A 25871-nucleotide genomic window follows, 5' to 3' on the forward strand; every position below is an offset into this window, starting at 1 on the left:
TAGAAACTATCAGCTTGTTAGGTTATAATTGGTCCACGATCGCACGTGAACTGGTATATATAGTTCTTTTGTGAAGCCATAGGAAAGAAGAACTCCTGTGTTCGGACTTAGACTATAGATTAGTAATATAAGTCTTATCGCAAAGGCGCTCGATGCTATTGATAGCAAGGTTAGGCAATCTTCGACTAACCTTGAACGCACTGTAAATGAGTTCAAGGCTAGTATTGCCGCTCTGCTTTCTGAGTGAATGGTCCTTTCCCTGAAGGAGGCTGCACTCCGGAGCAGCAGATCGACTGCTACCATAATGGCTGTAACGTCAGCTTGAAAGACACTGCAATTGTCATGAAGTCTGAAGCTGGAGTGGATAGAGAGCTCCTGACAGCAAACCCCTCCACCACCCTTCCCTTCAAAGCTTTGACCCATCTGTAAAGAAGCTCACTGCCCCTCTCCTCTAACGGATTTTTCCCACCTATATCACCCTCGTCAGTATATGGGCAGAGAAAGAGCCGCCAAAGTTCGGTTTGGCGATTCCATGATCTAAGTGATCCGGTAAGAAGGCAAAGTGTGCGAGGATTTCCGAGTGTTCAGATACGTGTTTTTTTAAGAACCCAAATTCTCTGAATCTAATGGCTACTTGCAGCCATAAACCTTCCAGCATTGTCTAGGGGCACTCTGTTCAAAATGGCGTTATTTCCCATGGTTGGAGTGCGCCTCTCTTCGCTTTTCGGCTTCCATGAAATCTTGTTTTCGATGCCCTAGATATTTCACTGTATCGGTCGGTTGCAGATGAATGTATCACTTTTATGGCAGCGGTGCCACCGGAATCTTACAGCTGGTAAATAAAATCATCTCAGTTTTACTTGGGTTGATGGCGTAACACCTATCGACCGCCCAATTCGTTACGACGCTGAGATATCCCTGCAACAACCCGTACACAGTACTCAGGAACTTTCCTTTGACCATAAGTGCTACATCGACTGCATAGGCAATCACCCGGCAGCCACGATCCTCAAGTTTTTTAAGCAGGTCGTTAACGACCAGGTTTCATAGAGAAGGAGAGAAAACTCTACCGTAGGGTACCCCTACTCACATTTCGTCCCGTGCGCGTGTCACCTTATTCTGTTTCAATCACTTTATCGCACAGAAGACCTGGAATGAGGTGTTTGAGGTTTCATTCAACCTCAATATCGTCCAGAGCAGTAACTGCTGCTTCCGGCAGGACGTTGTTGAAGGCTCCATAATATCAAGGAAGTGCCCAAAAGCAAATCCTCATGCCATGATACAACAGTATGCAGGGTAGTATTCACTGACTTGCCTTTACTATAAGCATGTGGTGCTCCAGAACCGCCTCCTAGAACCATCAAGAGGTCATTCCTCAACTACCTCGACGACATCAAACAATACGCTGGCCAGGCTTCGAACGCAACTAACTTCCGACCAGCACTAACCACCATTCACAGTGGTGCCATCAATACCTTCACCGACACTCTCTCAGTGAATGGGGTACTTGGATTCAATTCACAACACATTGCAGACGAAGAGCACGAGTTGTCGCGAGAAACGAGAGTGACTCTTGCGCAGCTTCGTTCTATACTCTGTAGCAGAATAGACCCTGACATATCTAATATATGTCCTGCGTGCAATGACACTGGCCATCTCTTTGCTTTGCCCTCTTCTGACAACCTTTTCCCTTTGGTCCGTCGAAACAGCACGTTTCCTGGGCCTACCTTTGGATGACGTCGACGACAACTTATCTAATCCTTACCATCCTAACAGGGATTAGGCACCCGCTACAACAACATTCAACCACTCAAAATACAGCCACGATCGCTATCTCAATGTGTACATAAGATCTTTATGAGTTTTTGTTTCGAAGATTCTATATTTTATTAGTGGCTCATCAGGCATTTTCTTATGAATGTTTTGTTTTCATATTTTTAAGAAACATCGACTACACATAAATATAGGCATGTTTTTATTTTATAATATTTTACTTTCTATGACTTACTCAGTTTCGTTATTTTCGAACACCAACTCTCCCTGCACTGGTTCGTAGTCCTTGCCCGCCTTGCCAGTACCGTCCTCTGTCCAAAACGGTATGATCACCTTGCCGCGAGCACCCGAATAACGTTGCACCTTCAAATCGTATGTACCAATAGATTCAGCAAAATCATGCGTCTTCTGATTGAAGGCAAATATGCCCGCATGATCATCGTCGAGTATCATAACAGTGGCCACTTTGGGCACAGCCAGTATAGCCGGATCCGACGGATTACTTAAACGCACATAAAAATGTTCGTCTTGCTCGAAAACATCATCGTCGATAACTTCGATTTTGAAGCGTTGCTCATCGACACCCGGCGGAAAGGTGAGTACACCTTTCTTACCAATATAATCGCTACCGGCTTCGGCGGAACCATCTTCCGTTTGATAGTCGACGGTCGTATAACCGGATAAATCACCGCGACGCACAACGCGCAATTCAAATTCACCACAACTCTCCATGACAGTGTAGTGGCCGGGCTCGAAGCAGATGCGTACCGTCGTATCATCGTCTTCGGCCTCCACTTCGACGCGCTGCAGCTGTGCTTTCACCTCATTGAGATCGGTGAGAGCACGCTCCTGCACTTTGCGCATTATATTGCCGCTGCCCATCATCTTGCGGGTGGCTTGTATGCGATAGAAAGCGCGTGATTTGGGGCCTCGATTAATCAATTGCTCCTGTGCCATCATTTCTAATTGCTCCAGATCGCTTTGTGGGTACTTCTTACGCAGTTCTTTCAGCGTTGAAATGTATTCACGTCGTGCATCCTCGAAGTCTTTCATCTCTTCGTTTTCGGCCAGCTCCTTGATGCTCTCGTGACGATTCATCTCGAGTACGGCGTCGCCCTCGGCGCTCACAATAACGCCACGCTTATTCATGCGATAGTTCTTGTCCAGATATTTATAAATCAACAAACGTCTGTCGGCTATATAAGCCGTCAGGACGGTAGTGGGGAAGAAAATAAATGTCAATAGACCCTCCCAGACTTCGACGCGCCCCGGTGAAATCTGCGCCAAGATCAAGTACAACCAAACGTAGGCAAACAGAGACCAAGCGGCCGTTACAATGAATACCCGTAGATGTTTGATCTTGCGCACTTGACCATTCGGTATGACAGCAATACAAAGGGCTATTATGACAAATAAATTATATGCGGCTGAGCCGACAATTGTGCCCGGACCCAAATCGCCAGCTTCGAAACCCTTCTGAAACATTTCAATAACGGACAAGAGTATCTCCGGTGCACTGGAACCCAACGCCATCAGCGTCAAATTGGCGACCGTCTCATTCCAGACGCGCACCACTACCACCTGTGTTTCGCCGCCCTTCTTCTTGATAACCACCTCCTTCTCCTTGGACGTGATCACTTCAATCGCCGCCATAAAACGATCTGACACAATTGAAACGCCAATGAACAAATACGACATCGCCAGGAAGTACACAAGGCCCCGCGCAACGCGATCACCGGTACTCACATTGTCAATTGGCATCCAAACTTTAAGCAACAGACCGTCTTTGCATTGCAATGAACTGCCGCTGTGCTGCGGCAAGGCGGTGACATTATCGCCACCATTAGCATCATCAGCTTTGCCATCATCATCATCATCACCATCATCATTACCAACACCATCAACAACACCATTATTATCATTGCTACTTGTAGCACCAGCATTATTATTCTGATTTGCCTTCGGTGTGTCACCGCCAACGTCCGCCGCGTCGCCTCCACCACCACTACCGGCACCGCCGGCTTTAGCAACAGCACTCACGTCCGAGTTGGCCCCCGCCACGTCCGTACTACGAGTCACTTTATCATCATTTGGTTTGTTGCCAACGGCAGCCAAATTATTGCTGCTACCGTTGTTCGGCGTCTCAGCGCCGTGGACAAGTCTAAGCGTTGTTGTGCACACCAAGAGCAGACAGAAGATCGCCAATTGTGTGCGATCGCGACTGGACCGCTGTCTGTTTAACAATATTAGCGCCATGTTCGCTGCTCGTGTGCTCTTCTTCTTCTTTCGTTAGTGTATGGGTGTTTCAAGTTTCCTTTGCAAATTTTAAACGCTGCGTACGCGTTCTTTTGCCATAAGTAAAGTAATGCTGCGTAAAGCTCTCGCAGTCGACCGTGTCAACTCTACAACAGCAACTGTTCAACCGTCGTTTGGTGGTTTGTGTTTTCGTTGTCACCGTTGTGGCTCGCAAATTGGACGGTTGCTTTGGACTTTAGCGAGTGTGTGTTCTATAACGCTTGCGTGGCTGTGTTTGTGTGGGTGGTTTGTAGGCGTGTCGGCAATTGCTGATGCTGTGCGCGACTGCTCACTTAAGCTTTGCAGTTGATGATTGCGTTGCTACTCCTTTCTAAATTAAGCGTGCGCCCACCGGCTCAATTGAAGCGTGTGATTTCGTGAGTACGTGAGTTTATCTTACAAGCTGATGGCTCTTACTTTCTATGTAAATATGCTATGTTTTGCAATGCGACTCTGTGCTTGTATGGTGCCTTGCAGCTGCCGGATTTCAGCTTTCTTTCTTTCGATTTATGTACAAAACTGCGTGTGACGCAATGAATGTGTGTGTACTTTGTTGTTGCTTGAATAGTTTTACGCTTTTTGTTGTGTGTTAATTTTCGCTTTTCATATTTTCCTAATTGCTGAGGTCTCTACTAGGAAGCTCGTGCTTTGTTGCTATTTATATTTGTATATGTATGTATGTATTTGTAAAGTATTTTGCGTACTAGTTAGCGCTCGAATTGGCCCTTTTGCTTTAATTACTTAATGCTCTGATTACAATTACTTTATCTATGCAGTTTGCTTTAAGTATGTGTGTGTATCGTTTATATATATATGTCTATGTATGCTAATGCTGCTTCTACTTAATAATAATAATATTTATATATCTATTTGATTTAAATTTAGTTTTGGACTAATAAAGCATGTGCGCTTCACCGACTGCCTCTAATCGTTCTACTGTGCGAGTTGTGCTGCACTAATCTACGAAGCTGCATAGTTGTTGCTTTTGTTGGCTTTTTATAATGTCGTATATGTGTTTGCTCTTTACACAGCTAGAATTTTAATGAAATATGTTCACTTTTTATGATTCGTAGGCATAAAAGTGATTTTTTGCGGTTAGAATTTTAGTTCAAAGTTTTTCAATTTGAACAGCAAGAATTTAGTTGTATAATTTCGTTTGAAGTTGTTCTAAATTCGGCGTTTGGCTTTTGCGGTGTTTGAAAGACTAGCATCGCTGTTGTTGTGTTGCCATTGGTTTGGTTGTTTAATTTATGGTCGTTCTGTAAGTAAAGAGAGATAATTCAATTATAATTTAGATAAAATATGCCATAAAGTCGTGGAATTATATAAAAATATACGTCATTTGATGTAACAACTAGTAAGAGTTAGAATCGAAAATGATGGCAATCGTCAAGTTAGATTTGTGATAGATTCAAAACGCTTTGGTTTTCGGTATATGAGTGTTTTTGTGATGTGATTTCTTAAAATATCATCTAATCATACCTAAGTTATTTTAAACCAATCCAACCTCACCTAACCTATCCTACTACAGAGGTGCATTTCTTATGGCATGAAAGAGTATAAAAATATCTTTATATTGATTTTGATTGATCAGTTTCTATGGCAGCTATATGCTATAATGATCCGATATCGGCGATTCCGACAAGAGAGCATGCTTTTGTGGAGAAAAAGACGTATAGAAAAATTCATAGCGATATCTAGATATACAGACAGACAGATGGACAGTCGAACATGGTGATCAATTTCGAGGTCCCCTCCTTTTTTAAAGTAAAACACAGAAACTTTAAATTTAATGGAAAATGTTTATTATCTTTCGAAAGGTCATTCTTAGGCATTTATTTTTTTAAGATGATCTCTTTTAAATGTACGAGGTTTGACAATTAAGTAATGAGACTGGTTTTATTGTCGCGCTTGTAGTACACCTGTGTCCGTGAATTTCCCTTTCTCTTTTTCCGACGTTCCTCCCCTCCCCATTGATATATGTACCATCGCTGATTTACCTCGCCTGCTGCGTTAAGTTAAGTAGACGTGTGCTTGTAGTGCTCGTCACGAAATAGGAAAAAACGAAATCAAGAGCAACGCGTCGCGATAAAATTTTCCCCCAGATTGGGCGAAACAGCTTCGGAAACGTACACTAAAATTGTAACAGTATATAGTGATAGTGCTCTTAGACCCGGAAACCAAACGCCAAAGCTCACAATGGTTGTCTCCGCGCGCCCTTCGCCCGAAAAAAGCTCGCATGAGCAAGTCGAAAGTGAAAACGATGATTATTGTCTTTTTTGATAGCCGTGGAATCGTCCACAAAGAATTCGTTCCACCGGGGAAAACTGTGGATCAAATATACTATTGCCAAGTACTCGAAAGATTGCGAAAATCAATCAACAGGGTGCTCCCAGACATCGCTCGTAACTGGATCCTTCATCACGACAACGCGCCGTGCCACACCGCCCTCAGCGTGTCCCTGTATTTGGCTTCTAAAGGGGTCTCCGTGTTGCAACAGCCGCCTTATTCGCCAGATATGTCACCTTGTTACTTTCTTTTGTTTCCTAAAACAAAATCGGTGGTAAAAGGAACCCATTTTGAGTCGATTACGGCCGATTACGGATATCCATGTGACCGTGACGAGGGTACTCGCGGACATTCCAGTCGAAGCGTTCCAGAAATGTTACGAAGCATGGAAATGCGCTGGAATCACTGTATAGCTGCCCAAGGGGACTACTTTTAAGGGGATGGCAGAGTTGTAGAATAATTTTCAAATATACGGTTTTTATGCAATCAGTCTCATTACTTAATTGTCATACCTCGTAGTCCGAGGCTACGTCTCCAATGGAGCATCCATTGAGTCCAATTTTCGATGACTCATTCGTACATTTCGACTGCTAACTGGAAATGACACGGGTGATGTCTTGCTCAAAGGCCTGAATTGAAGTAGGATTGTCCTCACAGACTATATAATTTACATATGCCCTCAGGAAAAAGTCTAATAGTGTGATATCACACGACCCTGGTGGCTAATCGAAAGACACAAAATGTGAAACTATCTGCTCACCAAATAAATCGATTGATTGATGCGAAGTGTGGGAAGTGGCGCTGTCTTGTTGAAACCAAATGTCGCCGAACCCACGATCTTCAATTTCAGGCAACAAATAGTCGGTTATCATGGCGCTATAATGATCACTATTGACGGTTACATTCTTAGAGACATAATTTTTAAAGAAATGCACTACCAAATCGTTTTTTTGTGGATGAAATGGCAAATGTATTTTGTAGTCGTACGCTTTTAATTTAAAATCTCGACCAAGTCGTTCCATACATCAGTCGAGTTGCGACGAATGGCGCCGAAACGACCCTCCAAGGTCTTAGTGTGTACCCTAAGCTACGGCTGCTATATTTTTTTCACTGCGTGAATATTCTATTGAATATTATGCAATAATTAATGCTGAGTTTCACGATGGGTAATGCTGTTGCCGATTATGTTGACCATAAGTTGAGCAAAGCGCGCGAAACACATTTCTTACAGAACCTGAATTTTCGTAATAAAGTTGAACGATTAGTAAACAACAACAAAAATAAGATATTATCTACCCTAACTTAAATATTAATGACAACTAAGAGAGCACAAAAAAAAAAAATAAATAGAACCGAACGTAAAATATGTCTGTATTTGAGGCATACAAATATCGACAAAATGATTATTTACTTTCACAAACTCTCAATCAGAGCGATACTTGAAGTTATGGCCAATAAAAACAATGAGTTTATTATGCTAAATCTAAATTGAACAGAACCCATTGTGTGCGTTCTTTGTACCACATGTAAAAGAACCCCATCTTTTGATCAGGCATCAATGAAAACGACAACCATTCTGGTATGGTGTTCTATGTAAATCCAGAAAATACATACATATTCATTCTCCCATCTAACTGAGTACTGGGATAGTTGTTATTCGGTCAAATCGGGTTTGTGATTTTTTTTTGAAGAGGATCAAAACCTCCTACCGTCCTATACCGATTCTCCGGTACACCCGTAAAGTATTTAATATCATAGGTATGACCCTTCTTCTTGGAATTCATCAAAAAAAATGAAAATATTTGCAAAAAGACTGGTTGCATTTGCACCAGTCCTGTCCGAGTCTTCTTTGTAAAGCCAAATAATACTTAATTAATTCATTTTTTTAAATAATTCAAATATTTTATAAACACTTTTGATATTTTAAATAATAAATATAATTTTTCGCTAAGGCAATACATTTAAATTTTGACTTTTCATAAATTTTGAAAATATTATAAATATTTATGTGCTACTACTTAAGTTCATACATATCAACCATAACCAAGGATGAACATATTGAATCTCGAAAAACTCTCACTTTCCTTTATTCCTCTTTTGAATTTCGTTTTGTACGTTTTCACGTTCTAAGAAATAACTGAATTTATCTGCATTTATATGCAGTGCAAATCGCTTTTGGCTTCCGTCCGGTAACCTCTTTCCTCTATTATTTTCTCAGCTAATCGAGCGTCAATAATGATTTCTTAATTATTACATGACAGTGATAGTGTAAACAAAATTTATAAACACAAGGGTAACGGCATACATATTTATGTACATAAATGCAACTGTATGTGTGTATAGACATGCTTGCGTATGGTGGAAACTAAAAGTAATTTATAATTTCGTATTGTTTACCGATCGCAAATTGGAGCTAATTTAGAGGTATGTCTATACGAACATATATATGTGGTTATGTGCGTATGTAAACACATGTATATCAGAAAATGCACTATAAACAAAAGGAATTTTACTCGCATGCACCTAATGCCCAAAAGCCTATATAGAGTTTGTATGTATAAGGATCTATAATATGTATGGTAACATACATATATATTTTAAGGCCGCAGCATGCATTAGAGATGTTAAGCTAAGCGATGCTCTACTATTTATTGCATCATACACTTTAGCATATTTTGTTTTAACGGGCGATCCAAATAGAGGTATTTTTTCCAAAAGCCAATTTTTGATAGATCACGCGTGAGTCATGTCAAGCTGTCAGGTTATTTTTGTGTAGTATTGTTTGGCATTTTATCATGGAAAGACATATGTATACCTGCGTATTATTTGCAACACCACCTATCTTGACACCCAGCATTCTTTTTTAGATAATATTCGACGGAATAGATCACGGCTCTTGAAAAGCTCCAAGAAGATCGGACGTTTTCGAGTCAAATTTTTTTCAGTGATAAAGCCCTGACCTGAAGAGTATCAAGAGCTGACATTTTATCCAGAAAAAACAACGGTTTGGTGTAATTTGTGGGTTCGTATTTCATCAAAAATAATGCCGGTGAGAACGTGACTGTCAATAGTGATCGTTATCGAGCCATGATAATCGACTATTCGATGCTTGAAATCGAAGCTCGTAATGTCGGTGACATTTGGTTTTAAAAAGACGGCGCCACTTCCCACACATCGCATCAATCAATGGATCTATTGAGAAAACACTTCGGTGAGCAGGTAATTTCATGTTTTGGGCTGTTCGATTGGTCACTATAATCGTGGGTTTTCATACCATTAAACTTATTCCTGTGTAGACATGTAAAGTTTAGAGTCTATGCAGCTAATACCGCTTCGATTCAGTCCTCGGAGCAAAACAAAACGCGTGTCATTCGTCAGTCACCAGTCGAAATGCTCCAACGAGTAATCGAAAAAAAATTTGAAAGAGATAATCAACAAAAAATAAATGACAAATAATGTTCTTTCGAATGGTAATGAGCAATCCCCATTTAATTTGAAGTTTTTGTGTTCTTTCTTTAAAAAGAAGGGAACCTCGAAATGGATCACCCCACATATCATTTCTTCTTCATTCCGGCAATTTGTGGATTCCATCCCAAATGAACATACTTTGGGCTGATGGAGATGGTGGCACCCGATTTCTTTGCTTTTGAATGAATCCATATCATTTTAACGACTGCTTGGGTTACCCCCAAATATTTTGAGAGCTTTTCTTATATTTGTTGTCGAGTAATGCTTTCAGTTCCTTCTATTCAAACGTTTTTGGCTGGGCAGGACGTTCTTCGTTTCAGAAGCCAAAATCGCCACATTTAAATTGTGCAAACCATTTTAGGCACATTGGCTCAGCTGGAACATATTCACCATAAACTTCCACCAAAAAAAGTCGACTTTTCGTCGAGACATTCTTCATATTAAAGTACTAAAGAAAAACTCTCTGCAGAAACACTTTTTCAGTCGCATATTTGAGTGAAAAAATTAACTATTGCTTCCATAAATTTTCTGTATACCTAAGATAAAATAACGTCTGTTGCCTACATTTGGGCGCTATACCTAACAAATTGAAAGGATCGGTTCATAATATGAAAATGTTTTGTATCGGAATTATGGTATGTATATAAATTTGTTTTATTTAAAACATTATACACCTTCCTTTGAATAGGTGAAATCATCTTTTCTTACTCTTAGCGTACCATTAATTGCACGTCGAACAATCTACAGCATAAAACTATATTATTGGATTTTGTTAGGCTGATAAATGAGCTTTTTATATACAGCAGTTCCAACAACATCCATATACACTATAAATTTGTAAACGATCTATGGAATGTGCACAAGGTGTGCAACGAATGCGTTGGGTATAAACAATGGGGCGTCATGTGTCCGCTGGGTAATGTGCGGGTAAATGATATAAAAATTATGGCATTACTGAGGTGTAAATGCGGTGAAGCCATCTGCAATAACAATGGCAGACGTGGATATGCAGTTGCGATATATGTATATATATGTACATGTGTATATACATCTTAATGACATGGCATGCATGTATGTATATATTCGTAAATATTTGGACAAATTGTATATCATAAATTTAAAGGCATTATATTGCAATGCTCTCATGGAATTAGGGTGAAATTTTATGCATTTGTAAACGGTCTAAACTAATATGCATATGTATGTACATATGTGAAAATATATACATATGTACATTTACTTTTGCATATATTGTATGTATGTCTAACTTTATAACACTAATTTGCACCACCATATTTTTAATCTGATATAAATCTGTGTTTTGGTCTCAAATCCGGATGTGAGCATGCTGCTTAATTAAGTATGAAAAAATGTAAAAGTATTTTCTACTGATGTCATTTCGTCTTAAATTTCTTAAGCTTTATGTCATAAGTTTAGTATTATTCATCAAGCTAAGTACAGTATTTATACGATATATGTACAATGTACTTAATGTGTGTATATTTTTATTATCTTCCACAGCAACAGATACACTGTAGGTCTATTGTTTTTTGTATGTTCGGAAATTGTGTAGTTGCTTAAGTAAGTTTTGTATTAATGAGACATACATAAGTAGTTAGTAGAGCTTCAACAGTAAAAATAGGCAAAAGCTGAATCACTTTTAATAAAACGAGACTCATTTGGTAATAGGAGACAACTCATATGGAAAAGCAATAAAATTTAGTTTAACTAACAATAATTTAAAGCTTGAATGACAGAAAATTTTAATATTAATTTGGTACCAGTACTCTAGAAAAGTGTTGAAAACGAATCCATATATTCCAAAGGCTATGGAAGTATTATTTTTACAGATGAAAACTTTTACGTCGTTGAAGAAGTTTTTTAATAAAACACTTCTAGGTAAAGGCTTTAAAAGATACAAAAACACTAGTGCAGTGGTTTGATTGGGAGTCTACTGCAAAGGTATCCCACCTCTTCACTTCTGTGAAAAAGCGCATTTGATATTCCAGCAAGATTCTGCTGTGGCACACCAGCAAATAACCATCCAACAATGGCTTAAAAGCAATATTGCTGCTTTCATAGCTAGAGACGATTGGTCCTCCAGAAGTCCAGATTTGTGTCCATTAGACTACAGCCTATGTTCGGAATGGAAGAACATGATCCGTTGAATTCCCCACAGAAATACAGAGTTTCAAAATATTCTTGGTTCTATCAGCATCGTTAATACTAACAGAACAGTGCGTGCTACCATTGATCATGGCCCGAATCGTTTGAGGGCTTGTTGTGGAAACGAAAGGTGAACATTTCTAATAAAATTTTGTATATTGCACATACATATGTACATAACATTATTAAAATTTCAAACATTAGTAGTTTCGTTTTTAGTACGGCCTGAACTTGTAACAGAACTTATGGCAGAACTAAGTTATAAATATGAAATATGTACGTTGTCTGCATTTTGGAGCGAAATACATTTATTAAAGTATAGTTTAAGGTATCTCTCTTCTTTCACAAAGGTATAGCTGGGAATGAACTGGTTGATGAGCTTGTCCGCTCTGCAGCGTCCACCAACATGGTAGGACCTGAACCTTTCATAGCGGTTGGTCCACACACTATAAAGGAGCTGCTCCGTAGCGAAAAACTCAGATTACTGGTCGACTGCTACACTGGCCATTGCAAGCTCAAGAAAGATATATGCTAATAGACTGTACAGCAGTTTGTAGGCGCAGGATTAAGGCACTTGGATCCATGTTTCCAAATAGGGATCACATCGCCTCAATAGCACCAAGCAGTATAATGGAACTCATCAATTTGCTGGGACTAGTTGAGACGTTGTGAGTTAGGAGAGGGCACAATAAACCCTCGATTGCGGGGCAATTCTCATTTACTTGCTATTTCAAAGAGTAAAATATCTATTCGTAGATACTTTCAGAAGATTGTTACCCCCAACATTCTAGGTGTTAGTCAATCATTTGTAAATATGTATGTACGCTGAATGAATAAATTCGTAAATAAATGTTAATAAAATATTTTCACTGCTGCCTTCAGCATTCCCAGTGTATGATAACACATGACTAATATTTAATCTCAATTCCATATAAAACAGTGTAATTAAAGACTGTGACTTTTGCTAGTCACGTATGCTATAAATATGAGAGTTTTTAATTAAGACTGTTATAACATAATGTTTGTGGCATGGTAAATATTAGGAAAGAGTGTGCGTCTAATGAAATTTTATGAATGAGAATACTTTGTTTTTAATAGGTTGCTACATTAAGACTCGCTTGATTATGGGTATAACGTGAAAACGCTTGTTTTTATAACAATCAAAGAGGGGTTAAGTTCAGGTGGAATTGAATATTTTCCACACTCGCAAGATTCAAAACAGTGGTGATACCTTTTGGATTGGAAAAACTCAATACCAAACTAGGGGAAGCTTTGTCTTGAGATCATCCATTAGGCAAGAAGATAGTGAATTGAAAGATATTCTCTTCTGCGGTATAAAGTCAACAGGAAGTTAAAAAATATTTTCATTGACAGTAGTGACTCACAAGGAATGCCGTCATTAAAAAGCATTCGCTCTGAATTCCTAGACCTATATGTTATGCCAAAAATCAACAATATGCACAGAGGCGAAAAGATATAGTTTGATATTACGACAATTTTTGAGCGTGAGATGAATAACCTTGACCGCATTATTTGTCCAAAACTTTATTCTAAAAAGCTGTTGAAAATAGTACCTCTAGGAAAAGGAATGTCTTATAATTTCACGCATCAAATTCATTTGAAATTGCTTTAATAGTTCCCTGGCTATATATCCTCATTTAAAGGTGGGCGGCGTCAAGCCCCTTTTCTAATCTGCCAATCTACAATTCAGACCTCCTTTGGGTGTCAAGTAATATACGTATTATTATTACTGATTGTCAGAAAATTCTGATAAGTCTAGTACCAAATAATATTCTAGTCTCATGGAATTCCAAACTTCATTGAAAAATGATTTCAATGCACTGACTAGTGGCTTGATATACCCGCGGTATAAATTACAAACATAAATCACAGGCCAAATCTGAAGATAGAAAACGTGAAATGAAGTCACAATTCCACAAAAATACTCTACATGTGACCTAACCTTACTCTTCTTATTAATTATTGTTGAGATATTACCAATTCTAATGCTCACTGGTGCTTAATGAATCACAGAAATTTTAAAGATGAGTGAAAGGTGATTTCAATTCACTAAATGATTTTTAGAAAGGTTTGTTTTTTAATATGAACGTGAAAAAGGTATAAATATTTTCTGGCCAATAATCATCTAGTTGACAATTGCTGTTGAATTAATTTATTAAGACCCCAGGCAATAAATTAAAAATCGCAATTTTTAATAATCATGATTAATAACACATTTAATATTATTCTTAAACGCCTTTTCATATTTATATTTAAAAAAATCATATTAAGTATATATTGTTTTATAAATTTTAAACTATTGTAGAATTTCATTTCCATTCACAATACTTAGCTAATAAAGAATAAAATGAGTAATAGCATAAACCTAAATATGATATATTTATAATTTGATGAGACATTTTACTCATGCTAGAGATACGAGCGCACTCACATTAAAATCTCAATTAACCGCTTAGCAAAACTCTTCGCAGCCCAGTGTTGAAAAGGTATTTTTATGAATAATTATTTTTTTTGTCGAATTACTTGCATTACACATTCCTCAAATAAAATTTGCACAATTTGCGGTTGTTTGATGGCATTGCGGAGCAGGAGCAATTGATCTTTCTATGAGACCGGTTGAGAGCGGTTGAGTTTAGCGAGGAGAGTAGCTCAAAGGTGGACAAAGGACGTTCAGAAAATTAAATAAAATATATAACACGAGGGAAATTGAAGTTTTTTTCTTTAATTTTGGTTATCGTTTCGATTTCCACTAAACGTCGGTTTGAAGGTAATTATGAAAACCAACTGTATTAAGCGATTTCTCTTTTATTAGCTGAATACAAGAATACAGAGAGGCGACAGCGTAAACGTGAACACAATAATTAGTAACCACAGTATTTTATTCGTGCGATTTATAATTAATTTTTATTTTTAAATAACGCCGAGGACCTAAAATATATTTCACACATCTGCATAAATGCACACATGCAAAGAAAAATTATAATAAATATTAACAGCAAAAGAAATTAATTTTTTTTAGAGAATTTTCAAGAAATTTGTTTACGAAAACAACAACAAAGTGTCGCAAAAACACAACAACTATTGAGAATTTTATATTAAATGCGCTTGCATTTATCGTATTTGTAGATTGTGGTGCACAATTCTAATAGGCACTCTTCATGCTTTGCGCTTAATCAGCACTTATGAAACGGAAATTATGTATTATATTTGTATATGCTTTTGTTATATATTATATTTTATTTTATTTAAATTTTCTATTTTTTTATAATATTTCTTTTTTTCAATTTTTCATTTTTCTAATATTTTATTTTTGATTTTTAATTTTTTTTATAATAATTTTTTGTATTTTTTTTGCATTTCTATTTGCACAATATTTATAACAGTTCCACACGACAGCGCAGCGAACCGTTGCACCACATATTACATTACATTTAAATAATTTATTTTTATATTTGTTGTATTTTACATTTTTAGCTAGCCCACAACAGACGGTTCACATAAGTTTGCCGACGAATTGTCCGATGCCGACCCGCGAAACGACGCACTCGAACTAATTGTAATGAGTGCAGTGGTAACTCACGGTAGTTCGGCGGCGTCTCTTCTATGAGTACCTAATGTAATGTGATGAGTCGCTGGTGCCGCTGTCACACTAATGCGCGCTACACTAGCGATAGCAGGCTCCATAAATGCGTTATAGAGAAGAGGTGCCTCCAATAAACTGATGCAGTTTTGATTGAGTTCGTTTCTTTTGCTATAATTGTGGTTATAGAGTGAGTGAATTTAACCTTTACTACGAATTTCTCATATCTTAGTCATCAAGAGTATTTCAATCTTCAATATGCCATTTCTTAACAGAAATTACAGCAGATTTCCACAGAATATTGATTTTTGGAGTCTAACTTGACTAGAAACTTAAAAAAAACTGAAATAATTTTGACAGACCAAGAAAAATAATTTTTTTTTTTGAAAAATTTTACTAGAAAGCCTTTACCGTTTAGTCCTCCTAGTAATTTCAGTTAATTTTGGGGCAAATCTTTCCAAGTTCTCGCTTTCTATTAAATTATAAATTTTTATTTACATTCAAATTGCATATCGTTGAGTGAAACCGACCGGCACTGTTGCTTCGGTACTTTTTGGTGCTCTTTTACTCATGATCTCTCCGCCATTGCTGTAAGCACTTCACCTTAACATGGCGATCATAACAGCAATATAGATAGGGCACTATGTGTGCCACTATGCTTACACTAATTCATATTGACTTTACATTTACAATTTGTTTTACTCAATACTTTTGATTTTGAAATGTTATTCTTGATTGGAGTGAAAGGCCTGAGTGAAAACAAATTTTAAGAGAACACACTTTTTTTGTTTTATTCTTTTTTTTTTTAAATACACAACAAGATTATGCAGTTATTTATAAAAGTTTAGATGTTTCTTGGTGAGTAAAAATACATGCAAGAGTATGCTTCTAGAGTCTAGACAAACCTGCAGTCCATAAACATTATTTTTCTGGTTTATATAAAAATAAGCATGTTTCACAATGCAGCAGCACTTTTGTTGTAATCGTTGTTGTATGTGCAGACATACACACTGATACAAATATAACAGTGGAGTGGGGGGTGCCTAATTGACTATCAACTGTTTATTTATTGCACTGCAGTTTTGTTGTCGATGAAACGCTCGCGCTTTTTTCACAGCATTACATTTAGAAGATATTTTAAAAATAATTTTATGGAAGAAATGGATTGGTAGACACGGAACACGTGTTCTTTAATAATGTGCTCTGCGGCTCTTTGGGGATAACCAACTTAAGCTCTTGGCGTATTTTTTATAGAGAGTCATAGGCTGGTTGCGGCAATTAGCCTAAATTACCGAAGTATTTATGATTACATTCCTGTTCTCAGTTGATCTGAACATCGGTAATTGTCTTTATAAGGAGCCTTCGGCTATTACAAAGCAAAAATGCGGTTGCCGGACTTTGAACCCGTGTTTTTAGTGATTTTCAGCCAACAAAAAAGGCTCTATGGCATAAGAGGTCATCCACATTAACTTGCTCCAATTAAGGCACGAAAAAGTCTTTAATCATAGCTCTATAGCGCTTCTATTTGAAGCTGGCTGGTTATGGGTGGTTTCATTTTTAAAGCAAGATGAACTAATGATTAGATCTGCCCATAGAGTGACTGTTTAGCATGTAAGGTGGTCTTAATAATGGATTGTGTGTTATCATCATTCCCCATGAGACACATTTTTTTATGAACGCACCCATTCAACCAAAAGTGAACTTAATCGTTGAGCAAACTTATTTTTGTTCAAACCAGGATCGGTGGTTAGATTTTGTGAGCCCGCAAACTAAGATCTTTCCGCAAAATCGTTCATAAAGTGGATAGCTTAGCTTCAGTTGTGGCCTCCGATGTCGGACGAACTTATTCGGATCTTCTTCGATCTATAGCAGCAATAGCGCATTAGGAGCGCAAAATACTGAGGATGCGATGCATTATCTACTACAGTAAATGTAGTTTGATTATTGTGTAAGTTACTCGTAACACCGAGTCGTCTGAATGTCGATCGAATATTGGACGCAACACGCGATGCGTCTCGCGAACCGAACCATTATTTTGGTAATAAATTTCCACGATTTGCAAACGCTGTTCCCGAAGTAATCTGTATATTGTAAAATGACAAACCAAACTGAATATAAATCAAGCAACAACTGTCAATATGACTAACTCCGAAAAAATCATTGTTCCATTGAAAACCACACCACCACGTCTAAGAACCACCCTTTACCATAAACATGCAGAATGGATTAGGTGCGAGAGTGAGGGTCAAGTTTGCTAGGTTTTTGAAAATGTCTAAAAATTTCTGCAAGAGGCTAACATCTGGGGAAGTGTGGTTAAAGGAATAATATGCTGTTGCGCATGGTTACTACCAGTCATCTTTTTAGAAACCAAAACTGGGATCATCTTAATCGCCTAGTCGATATGGCAACGATTTTCAAATAGTTTAGTAGGCTAGCCAGTGAGTAGAGTCAAGAAAATTCGGGTTATTTTTTCATCAAGAAATTAGTTGGTTAAGTAATCAAAGTTCAATTTTTTCCAGAAAATGAGGATTATTTCTTTATTCATCAAGCAATTACTCGGACAGGTTTAGGAATAAAAAAGTTTGAAGTTAATTGAAAATTCTAAAATTTGCTATGATTCTAAGCTATATTCTCCCACATTTGGCAACTTAGGGGGGGATTTCAAATCCAATTCACTTATCCATTAGCAAATCCAATACATTTTAATCAAACACATTCAAATTATGGCATAAGAATATTCTTGGAAATAGTTCAGAATATGTTTCCGTTGATTCCGGCTGTGCCGATTTACACTAAAGTGCTCTCTAAACTTTCAAAAACTCAAACCTTTGAAAAGTCAAAAGTTACATATGTAAAAAAGAAGCTCATTGCTCGAATATATTTTTTGTCTTTTAAAAAGAAAAATTTGCTAACAAAAACTATTTTTAGTGTTTTTCGAAGTGTATCTAACTGTATTTTAAATATACCCAATCCTGTTTATATGGATTGCATGCGAGTTAACTAAAGGATGTGTCACAAAGTCTGCAGCGAAAAAAATTCGACAATTTCAAAGAAGTGAAATCAAAAAAATCAAATTCAAATTTAAATTTACAGAAAGTGAAACATATTGTTCACAGCAAATCAATTGCGAATGTCAACAAAAGCCAAAAAAAAAATAATGAAGTGCTGTTAGAGTCACATAACGTCCAACATTACACATCTAAGTTCAGTGATATCAGCGTTTTCAAAAGACTGCTTTCAAAACCAAAAAGTATTCAATAATATTTAATGAATTGCTCGATAAAGAAATTGAAATGAAAAGAAAACTTTTAGCCAAGAATCACAAATTGAATTTGTCAGCGAAGTTCGTTAGTTTGCTCGGTCTATTATTTTTACTTATTTGCATGGCATCCAGTGACAATGATGTTCAAACATTTCCCGCGCGAAAAAAACCAAATGTACACACATTTCCCGCTCCAAAACCGCCGCCAGAAGAAACAACAACACCAGCACCGGTGACTTCTACGAGTACAGAGGTTCCAGAAATTCCGAGGGCTCCTAAAGATAAGAAGAGAAAAGGATTTCAGATTGCTCAACCAAAGGAAAAGTCGCTTCCAGATCAAATAAAACCCAGACTAACACCTACATACACTTCTACGAGTACAGAGGTTCCAGAAGTTCCAGATGTTGAACCCACGCCAAAACTACCGCCACAAGAAACAACCACACCAGCACCGGTGACTTCTACGAGTACAAAGGTTCCAGAAATTCCAGATGTTGAACCCACGCCAAAACCGCCGCCAGAAGAAACAACCACACCAGCACCGGTGACTTCTACGAGTACAAAGGTTCCAGAAATTCCAGATGTTGAACCCACGCCAAAACCGCCGCCAGAAGAAACAACCACACCAGCACCGGTGACTTCTACGAGTACAGAGGTTCCAGAAATTCCGGAGGCTTCTAAAGATAAGAAGAGAAAAGGATTTCAGATTGTTCAACCAACGGAAAACTCGCTTCCAGATCAAATAGAACCTACATTAACACCTACAGAGGAGCCAAGGTCGATTGTACCTCCTGTGTCCAAACGTACAATAGCAGACCAAAATGTACGAGATAAGAATGAAAGTCATAATGATTTGATATGCAAGGACGGTCTCATCTTACGAGCTTGGCGTCCCTTGACGGGCATATCACAAGTAGAACGTATACTACGAGGCATAATTTACTTTCTTGTAATGGTTTATTTATTTATTGGTGTGGCCATTGTATCGGATCGATTTATGGAGGGCATTGAGGTGATCACATCCAGTGAGAGACGTGTAAACGTACTCAATAAAAATGGCCAGAGAGAAACCATAACGGTACATGTATGGAATGAAACCGTCGCTAATTTGACATTAATGGCTTTAGGATCGAGTGCACCAGAAATTTTGCTTTCCATAATCGAAATGTTTCAGAAGAACTTTGAAGCTGGCGACTTAGGTCCAGGTACGATCGTCGGCTCGGCAGCATATAACTTATTTGTCATTATTGGCATTTGTATAGTTGTCATACCGAAAGGTCAAGTGCGCAGAATACAACACTTTCGCGTATTTGTGGTGACAGCTTCTTGGTCGGTATTTGCCTACGTGTGGATGTGCATCATAACAAAGTATATAACACCGAACGTTATCGACATATGGGAGGCTTTAGTAACATTGATATCCTTTCCGATTTTCGTTTATCATTCCTACATCACGGAACGACGTCTCTTCTGTCCGAAATGTTACAAAGGTGATGCCTATCAACGAGGCGTTGCTATGAGCTCCATAGAATCGCCGGATCGTGAGTCGGAACCAATACGTTCGAGTATTAAAGATTTAATTGAGACGCCAGAAATGCGTGAATTCGAGGAACAACGCCGTGAATACATCACTAAGCTAAAGGAATTATATCGCAGATATCCCCAATATGATTTGGAAAAGATTCAGGCAATGGCACAAGAGCATCTAATACGCGAGAGTACGAAGTCGAGAGCTTTCTATCGCGTACATTCGGGACGTCGCCTAACTGGTGCCGGTGGTGTGTTGAGAAAAGCACGTGATTATGCAGCTGTGGAAATCGGTCAAGCAAAGGCCGTATATCGCATGCAAGTGGAAGAGGAGGAACCAGAGATTGATGATGAGATTGAGACACGTTTATATTTCGAACCCGGTCATTATACAGTCTTGGAAAGTGTTGGCGATGTAGAGCTGCACGTGATTCGTGCTGGTAGTTTAGCGAATTTCACCAAAGTCGAATACTACACCGAAGATGGCACAGCCGAAGCCGGTTCGGATTACATACCCGTAAGTGGTGTACTTGAATTTCCACCGGGCATTGAAGAGCAAATCATTAAAATCACGATTGTTGATGACGATGTTTTCGAAGAAGACGAACATTTTTATGTGCATCTCAGGAAACCCAGCGATGATGCTGTACTCATCACGCCCAAAGTAGCGACCGTCATGATTTTGGACGATGATCATTGTGGCATTTTCGAATTCAAAGAGAAAGAACATATCATACCCGAAAATGTGGGCATCTACGAAGTGAAAGTGAAACGTTATTCGGGCGTACGCTGCAAAATCATTTTACCTTATTACACCAAAGCGAAAACAGCCACATCGGGCAAGGAATATATGGATGTGAAAGGAGAACTGATATTTGATAATGGTGTGTATGAGTAAGTAAATGACATATAGTATATGTATACATATAGAGATATACATGTAAAATTTGTTATTTTGTGCTATCACAGGCTTTCTATAGAAATTGAAATCATTGAAGAGCATAGCTTTGAAAAGAATGTAACCTTCGAAGTGCATCTTGGTCAACCAAGAGTATCGGAAGGTAAGCGCCCATGTGTATATTACTGGCTAAATAAGTATTTTATAATAGTAAGTGTGTTACTAAATTTATCTTAAACTCAAAACCTTACTATTTTAAAACACTGATAATTGCACTTTGATGTTTTCAAATTTGATATTACTAAATATTAACTGTATGCACTTTATTTTTTACAGATGATCCACTCCTACTTCGAATACGAGAGGTTCAACAAAAACCTGACGTCGAGAGAACTTTTAGAGATAATATTCTTTTGGCCGGTCTACCGAAATTGGCTGACACAACAAAAGTACTGTGTCGCATTGTAGAAAGTGAAGAATTCAAAGTAAATTATCATTTGAGAGACAAAAACAAGATTATGTACAATCTAATATGACATACTCTATTCTATAGCAAACGGTTAACAAGCTGGTGCAAACAGCGAATGCCTCAAAGTTGATTGGCACCACCTCGTGGAAGGAGCAATTTTTGGACGCCATGACAGTTTCAGGTTTAAATCTCTTCATTAATTCATTGAATATGTTAATTTTATTCCCCGCATTTAGGTGGTGGAGGACTTGACGTGGAAGATGCTGATGATGATATTGAATATGAGGAGGATGAGGACGACGACGATACTGGTCCCAGCGGTTGCGAGTATTTTATGCATTTTTTATCGATTTTTTGGAAAATTTGCTTTTCTATAATACCGCCAGCAAGTAAGTTGTGGCTAAATCATTTACATTATCCACGCTCCAGAGCAACAAAAAGTGTGCGTCCTACACTCCCCGATCTAAAATTAATTTGTAAATCGGTTTCGTCGGATTAACTCTTTTCTAGCATATTTTTTTATACTTCTCAACGCTTGGTAAAGCTGATTGCTTTGAAAAGTTAAGGACCTTAGTTTTACTAGAAGTATACTGATGGCATGTTAGAGCCCCGCCATCTTCCTGCGGTTTGATATTGTATGGTTAAGCCTCACGTGGGTTTAGTCAGTGCTGTTCAACTACCAGTAGCAGTTGCAAGACTATTTTGGTTGGAGCTATATCGAAAGAAGTCTAGTTAGCTATTTGGCCTCAACAACGTCTTTCTTTCTCTAGTTGTGGTGATTTTAATTCGACCGTGCCCAATAAGTCTTTTGATTACAAATCTTATTGGATTCTAGTTTCAGCAGTTGCTCGTAAGAAGAGAAATTAGATTAGTTTCAGACTTCTGTCATTAGGTCTCACATATTCAGGCACAACAGGTAAACTAGCGGGAGTGAACATTAGAGTTGTGATGGTTCCAAGATACTTTGTCGAATCATGAGGTCCACCTAAAGGATTGTTCTGACTTAATTTACGATTGGACTGTCCGTAGCAGTCTCATTATGCTCATTATGCTCATTATGCCACTCGTGTTCTTAGTTCAACTTTTGATCCATCGGTGAATTTGAAGATTAACGGCGTCGGAACTGTCGATCACAGAACCTTTGACCTATTCTTCTCTATTGGAGAAAAAAACATTGTGTTTGTTTCCTACGGGTTCTCTTTTTCTCCGTCGCGTAGCCAATTTAGTCTGAGTTCATTAGCAAAGTCGATTATGACACCATGCTCGTTATGTCGAGCAACCAGTTTATAGTGAGAGAAATTACTTTTGTTTCGTTTAATGTATTTTGAATAATAAACCATTATTTTTTGTGTTCTATTTTCAGAAATCTGTAATGGATATCCGTGTTTCTTCATCTCGATCATCCTGATAGCAATTTGTACTGCCGTTCTCACGGATGTTTCATCGCACTTCGGTTGTACATTGGGTGTACTAGACTCGGTTACAGCAATTTGTTTAGTGGCATTAGGCACCAGTTTACCAGGTAATCGATTAGTAACAGGGTCTGATATAACACTACACAGCAATTCTATGTTCTATGTTAATTTCGATTTTGCTAGATACATTCGCCAGCAAAGTGGCCGCCATACATGACAAAACCGCCGACAATGCTATTGGCAATGTCACGGGCAGTAATGCGGTAAATGTGTTTCTTGGAATCGGTATAGCATGGTCTATGGCAGCCATATATCACGCCGTGCACGGATCTATATTTTATGTACCTGTGGGATCGTAAGTGAATATAATTATACCTTTGTATACTATATACGCATATATAATACCTTTGACAATATTCAAAAATAGTTTAAGTCGACTTGTTTTAATGGACAAATTTTGAGTTAAGCTTTACACTTATGTATCTTCTAAAGAACTATAATTATATACTTAGCAAATTCTTTTAATCTTTTAAATATTTTCACAGTTTGCTCTTTTCAACGGTGCTCTATCTCTGTGAAGCCGTTATCGGGTTCGGGATAATAGTCTATCGTCGCAAGGCATCCATTGGCGGAGAGCTTGGCGGTCCAGTGGGAATTAAGTGGTTGCATGGCATTATATTATTTGCACTTTGGTTTATTTATCTAGCGATTAGCACATTGGAGGCATACGGCATTATTTCAGGCTTCTAAAAAGGTCGCATTAAATTCCAATAAACATACAGACGCACTACATATATAATATAACCTAACTTTGTACATAAAAACTTTGTACTGTTAACAAAAATAAGATTTTTTAGTTCTTACAAATACAAAGTTTATGTAATATAAACATGAAATGTTATGACTTCTCCCTTGAATCTGTATACTGGTAGTCAAAAAAGTCTTTTCATATTTCTAAACAAACTTCAATTTATTTTTCAATAATTACACTAATAAAATAAATAAATAATATATTATAATAAGGAGATATACGACTGCAACGACATCTATTGACAAAATACGAAAAGACTTTTTCGACTACCCCATATAACGCACTTTATATAGTATATAGAAAGATACATATATCTATTTGTATGTATGCATCATATTTAATATATAAATATAGCAAAGTGTGCTATGATAATCTCCGATGAGGACAAATAACTCGAGATTTATGCGCGGACTTTGTCGAGTCGGTTTGTTTGAGTTTTAAATCGTAATATTGGTCGCCACAGAAACTCGTCAGCTGCTCAACGATCAATTAAAGCCTAAACTTCGTATTTTCGGACTCGATGGTAAATTGGATAAATAATAGTGTTTAATATCAGCTTTGTGTAAGATAACTTATGTTTTATGGTATGAATAACCAGACATATTTTTCTCATATGTAGATAATGATTAGATTTTATAATGGTCTGAAAAGTTATCGGCTTACGAGGTTTGACAATTAAGTAATGAGACTAATTTTATTTCCGCGCTTGTGGTAGACCTGTGACCCTTTCTCTTTTTTCAGGCATCCCTCCCCTCTCCAGCTTCGGAAACGTACGCTAAAATTGTAAGAGTGTGTGGTGATATTGCTCTTAGTCGTGCCCAGGCTCACAATGGTTGTCTCCGCGCGTCCCCCACCCGAAAAAAGCTCGCATGAGCAAGTCGAAGGTGAAAACGATGATTATTGCCTTTTTTGATAGCCGTGGAATCGTCCACAAAGAATTCGTTCCACCGGGGAAAACTGAGAATCAAGTCTACTATTGCCAAGTACTCGAAATATTGCGAAAACGAGTCAACAGGGTACGCCCAGAAATCGCTCGTAACTGGATCATGGCCAGTATTTGGCCTCTAAAGGGATCGCCGTGTTGCACCAGCCGCCTTATTCGCCCGACATATCACCCTGTGACTTTTTTTGTTTCCTGAAACAAAATCGGTGGTCAAAGGAACCCATTTTGAGTCGATTACAGACATCCATGCGGCCGTGACGAGGGTACTCGCGAATATCCCAGTCGAAGCGTTCCAGAAATGTTACGAAGCATGGAAAACGCGCTGGAATCGCTGTATAGCTGCCCAAAGGGACTACTTTGAAGGGGTTGGCAGAGTTGTAGAATAATTTTCAAATATACGGCTTTTATGAAATCAGTCTCATTACCTAATTGTCATACCTCGCAATTATAAGAAAAACTTCTAGAACACTTTTTATCGTCTTATACCGATCCTGATGGATCTTTTGGTACTGCTCAACGTTAGATTACACAGCCGTACTAGTTTTGCGCGCTGCCAAAAGCAGCTTTGAAATCGGTGAAGAGGTGGGGTGTTGTGTCGATCCTCTTTTTACAAGATTTGGTGCATGGTAAATATCTGAACAGTTATTGATTTTCCTGGTCTAAATCCAGAATGATAAAGTCCCATCAGTTTGTTGACGGTGAGCTTCCTCTTTCACATAGTACGCGATATTAAGAAGGCTTATCTCACAGTGATAGGCGTAGGTTGTGGGATCTCCTTTTTGTGGATTGGGCGGAGCACACTTAAACTCCAATCGTTGGGCATGCTTTCGTCCGACCATGTTCTACAAAGAAGCTGATGTATGCTGCTTACCAGTTTTTCGCCGCAGTATTTGAATAGCTTGGCTCGGCTCCCGCTATTTTGTTGTTCCTCAGACGAGTAATTGCTATTCGAAC

General features: G+C 38.1%; 2 protein-coding genes across 15 annotated transcripts in view; one reads left to right on the plus strand and one right to left on the minus strand.

Annotated features, from left to right (window-relative positions):
• Positions 1–25871, minus strand: part of LOC105232923 (sodium/calcium exchanger 3) — a 143254-nt gene that overhangs the window by 94305 nt on the left and 23078 nt on the right. For 5 of the 11 annotated variants that reach the window (XM_049447930.1, XM_049447929.1, XM_049447927.1 and 2 more), the window contains exons 1-3: positions 15479–15632; positions 14444–14960; positions 2009–5327 (exon numbers count right to left, since the gene is read on the minus strand). In XM_049447930.1, coding sequence (XP_049303887.1) covers positions 2009–4029 — 2021 coding nt within the window. In that variant the 5' untranslated portion in view covers positions 4030–5327; positions 14444–14960; positions 15479–15632. Of the gene's footprint in view, positions 1–2008; positions 5328–14443; positions 14961–15441; positions 15667–25871 lie in introns of those variants that run through there. The other 6 variants (XM_049447924.1, XM_049447925.1, XM_049447923.1 and 3 more) reach the window with 4 other exon arrangements.
• Positions 17289–24102, plus strand: LOC105232922 (sodium/calcium exchanger 3). 4 transcript variants are annotated; one of them, XM_049447912.1, is made up of 9 exons: positions 17289–19239; positions 19330–21275; positions 21351–21442; positions 21616–21764; positions 21833–21929; positions 21985–22137; positions 23112–23270; positions 23347–23518; positions 23709–24102. In XM_049447912.1, exons 1-9 carry the CDS (start codon positions 18886–18888, stop codon positions 23911–23913), a joined length of 3327 nt encoding a protein of 1108 aa, XP_049303869.1. In that variant the 5' UTR covers positions 17289–18885; the 3' UTR covers positions 23914–24102. The 4 variants fall into 4 exon arrangements, with proteins under 4 accessions (XP_049303869.1, XP_049303870.1, XP_049303871.1 ...); XM_049447913.1 differs by having other exon boundaries at positions 17289–19107; XM_049447914.1 differs by having other exon boundaries at positions 17877–19107; positions 19420–21275; positions 23709–24101.

Source organism: Bactrocera dorsalis, chromosome 2, assembly GCF_023373825.1.
Source record: "Bactrocera dorsalis isolate Fly_Bdor chromosome 2, ASM2337382v1, whole genome shotgun sequence".
NCBI lineage: Eukaryota > Metazoa > Arthropoda > Insecta > Diptera > Tephritidae > Bactrocera > Bactrocera dorsalis.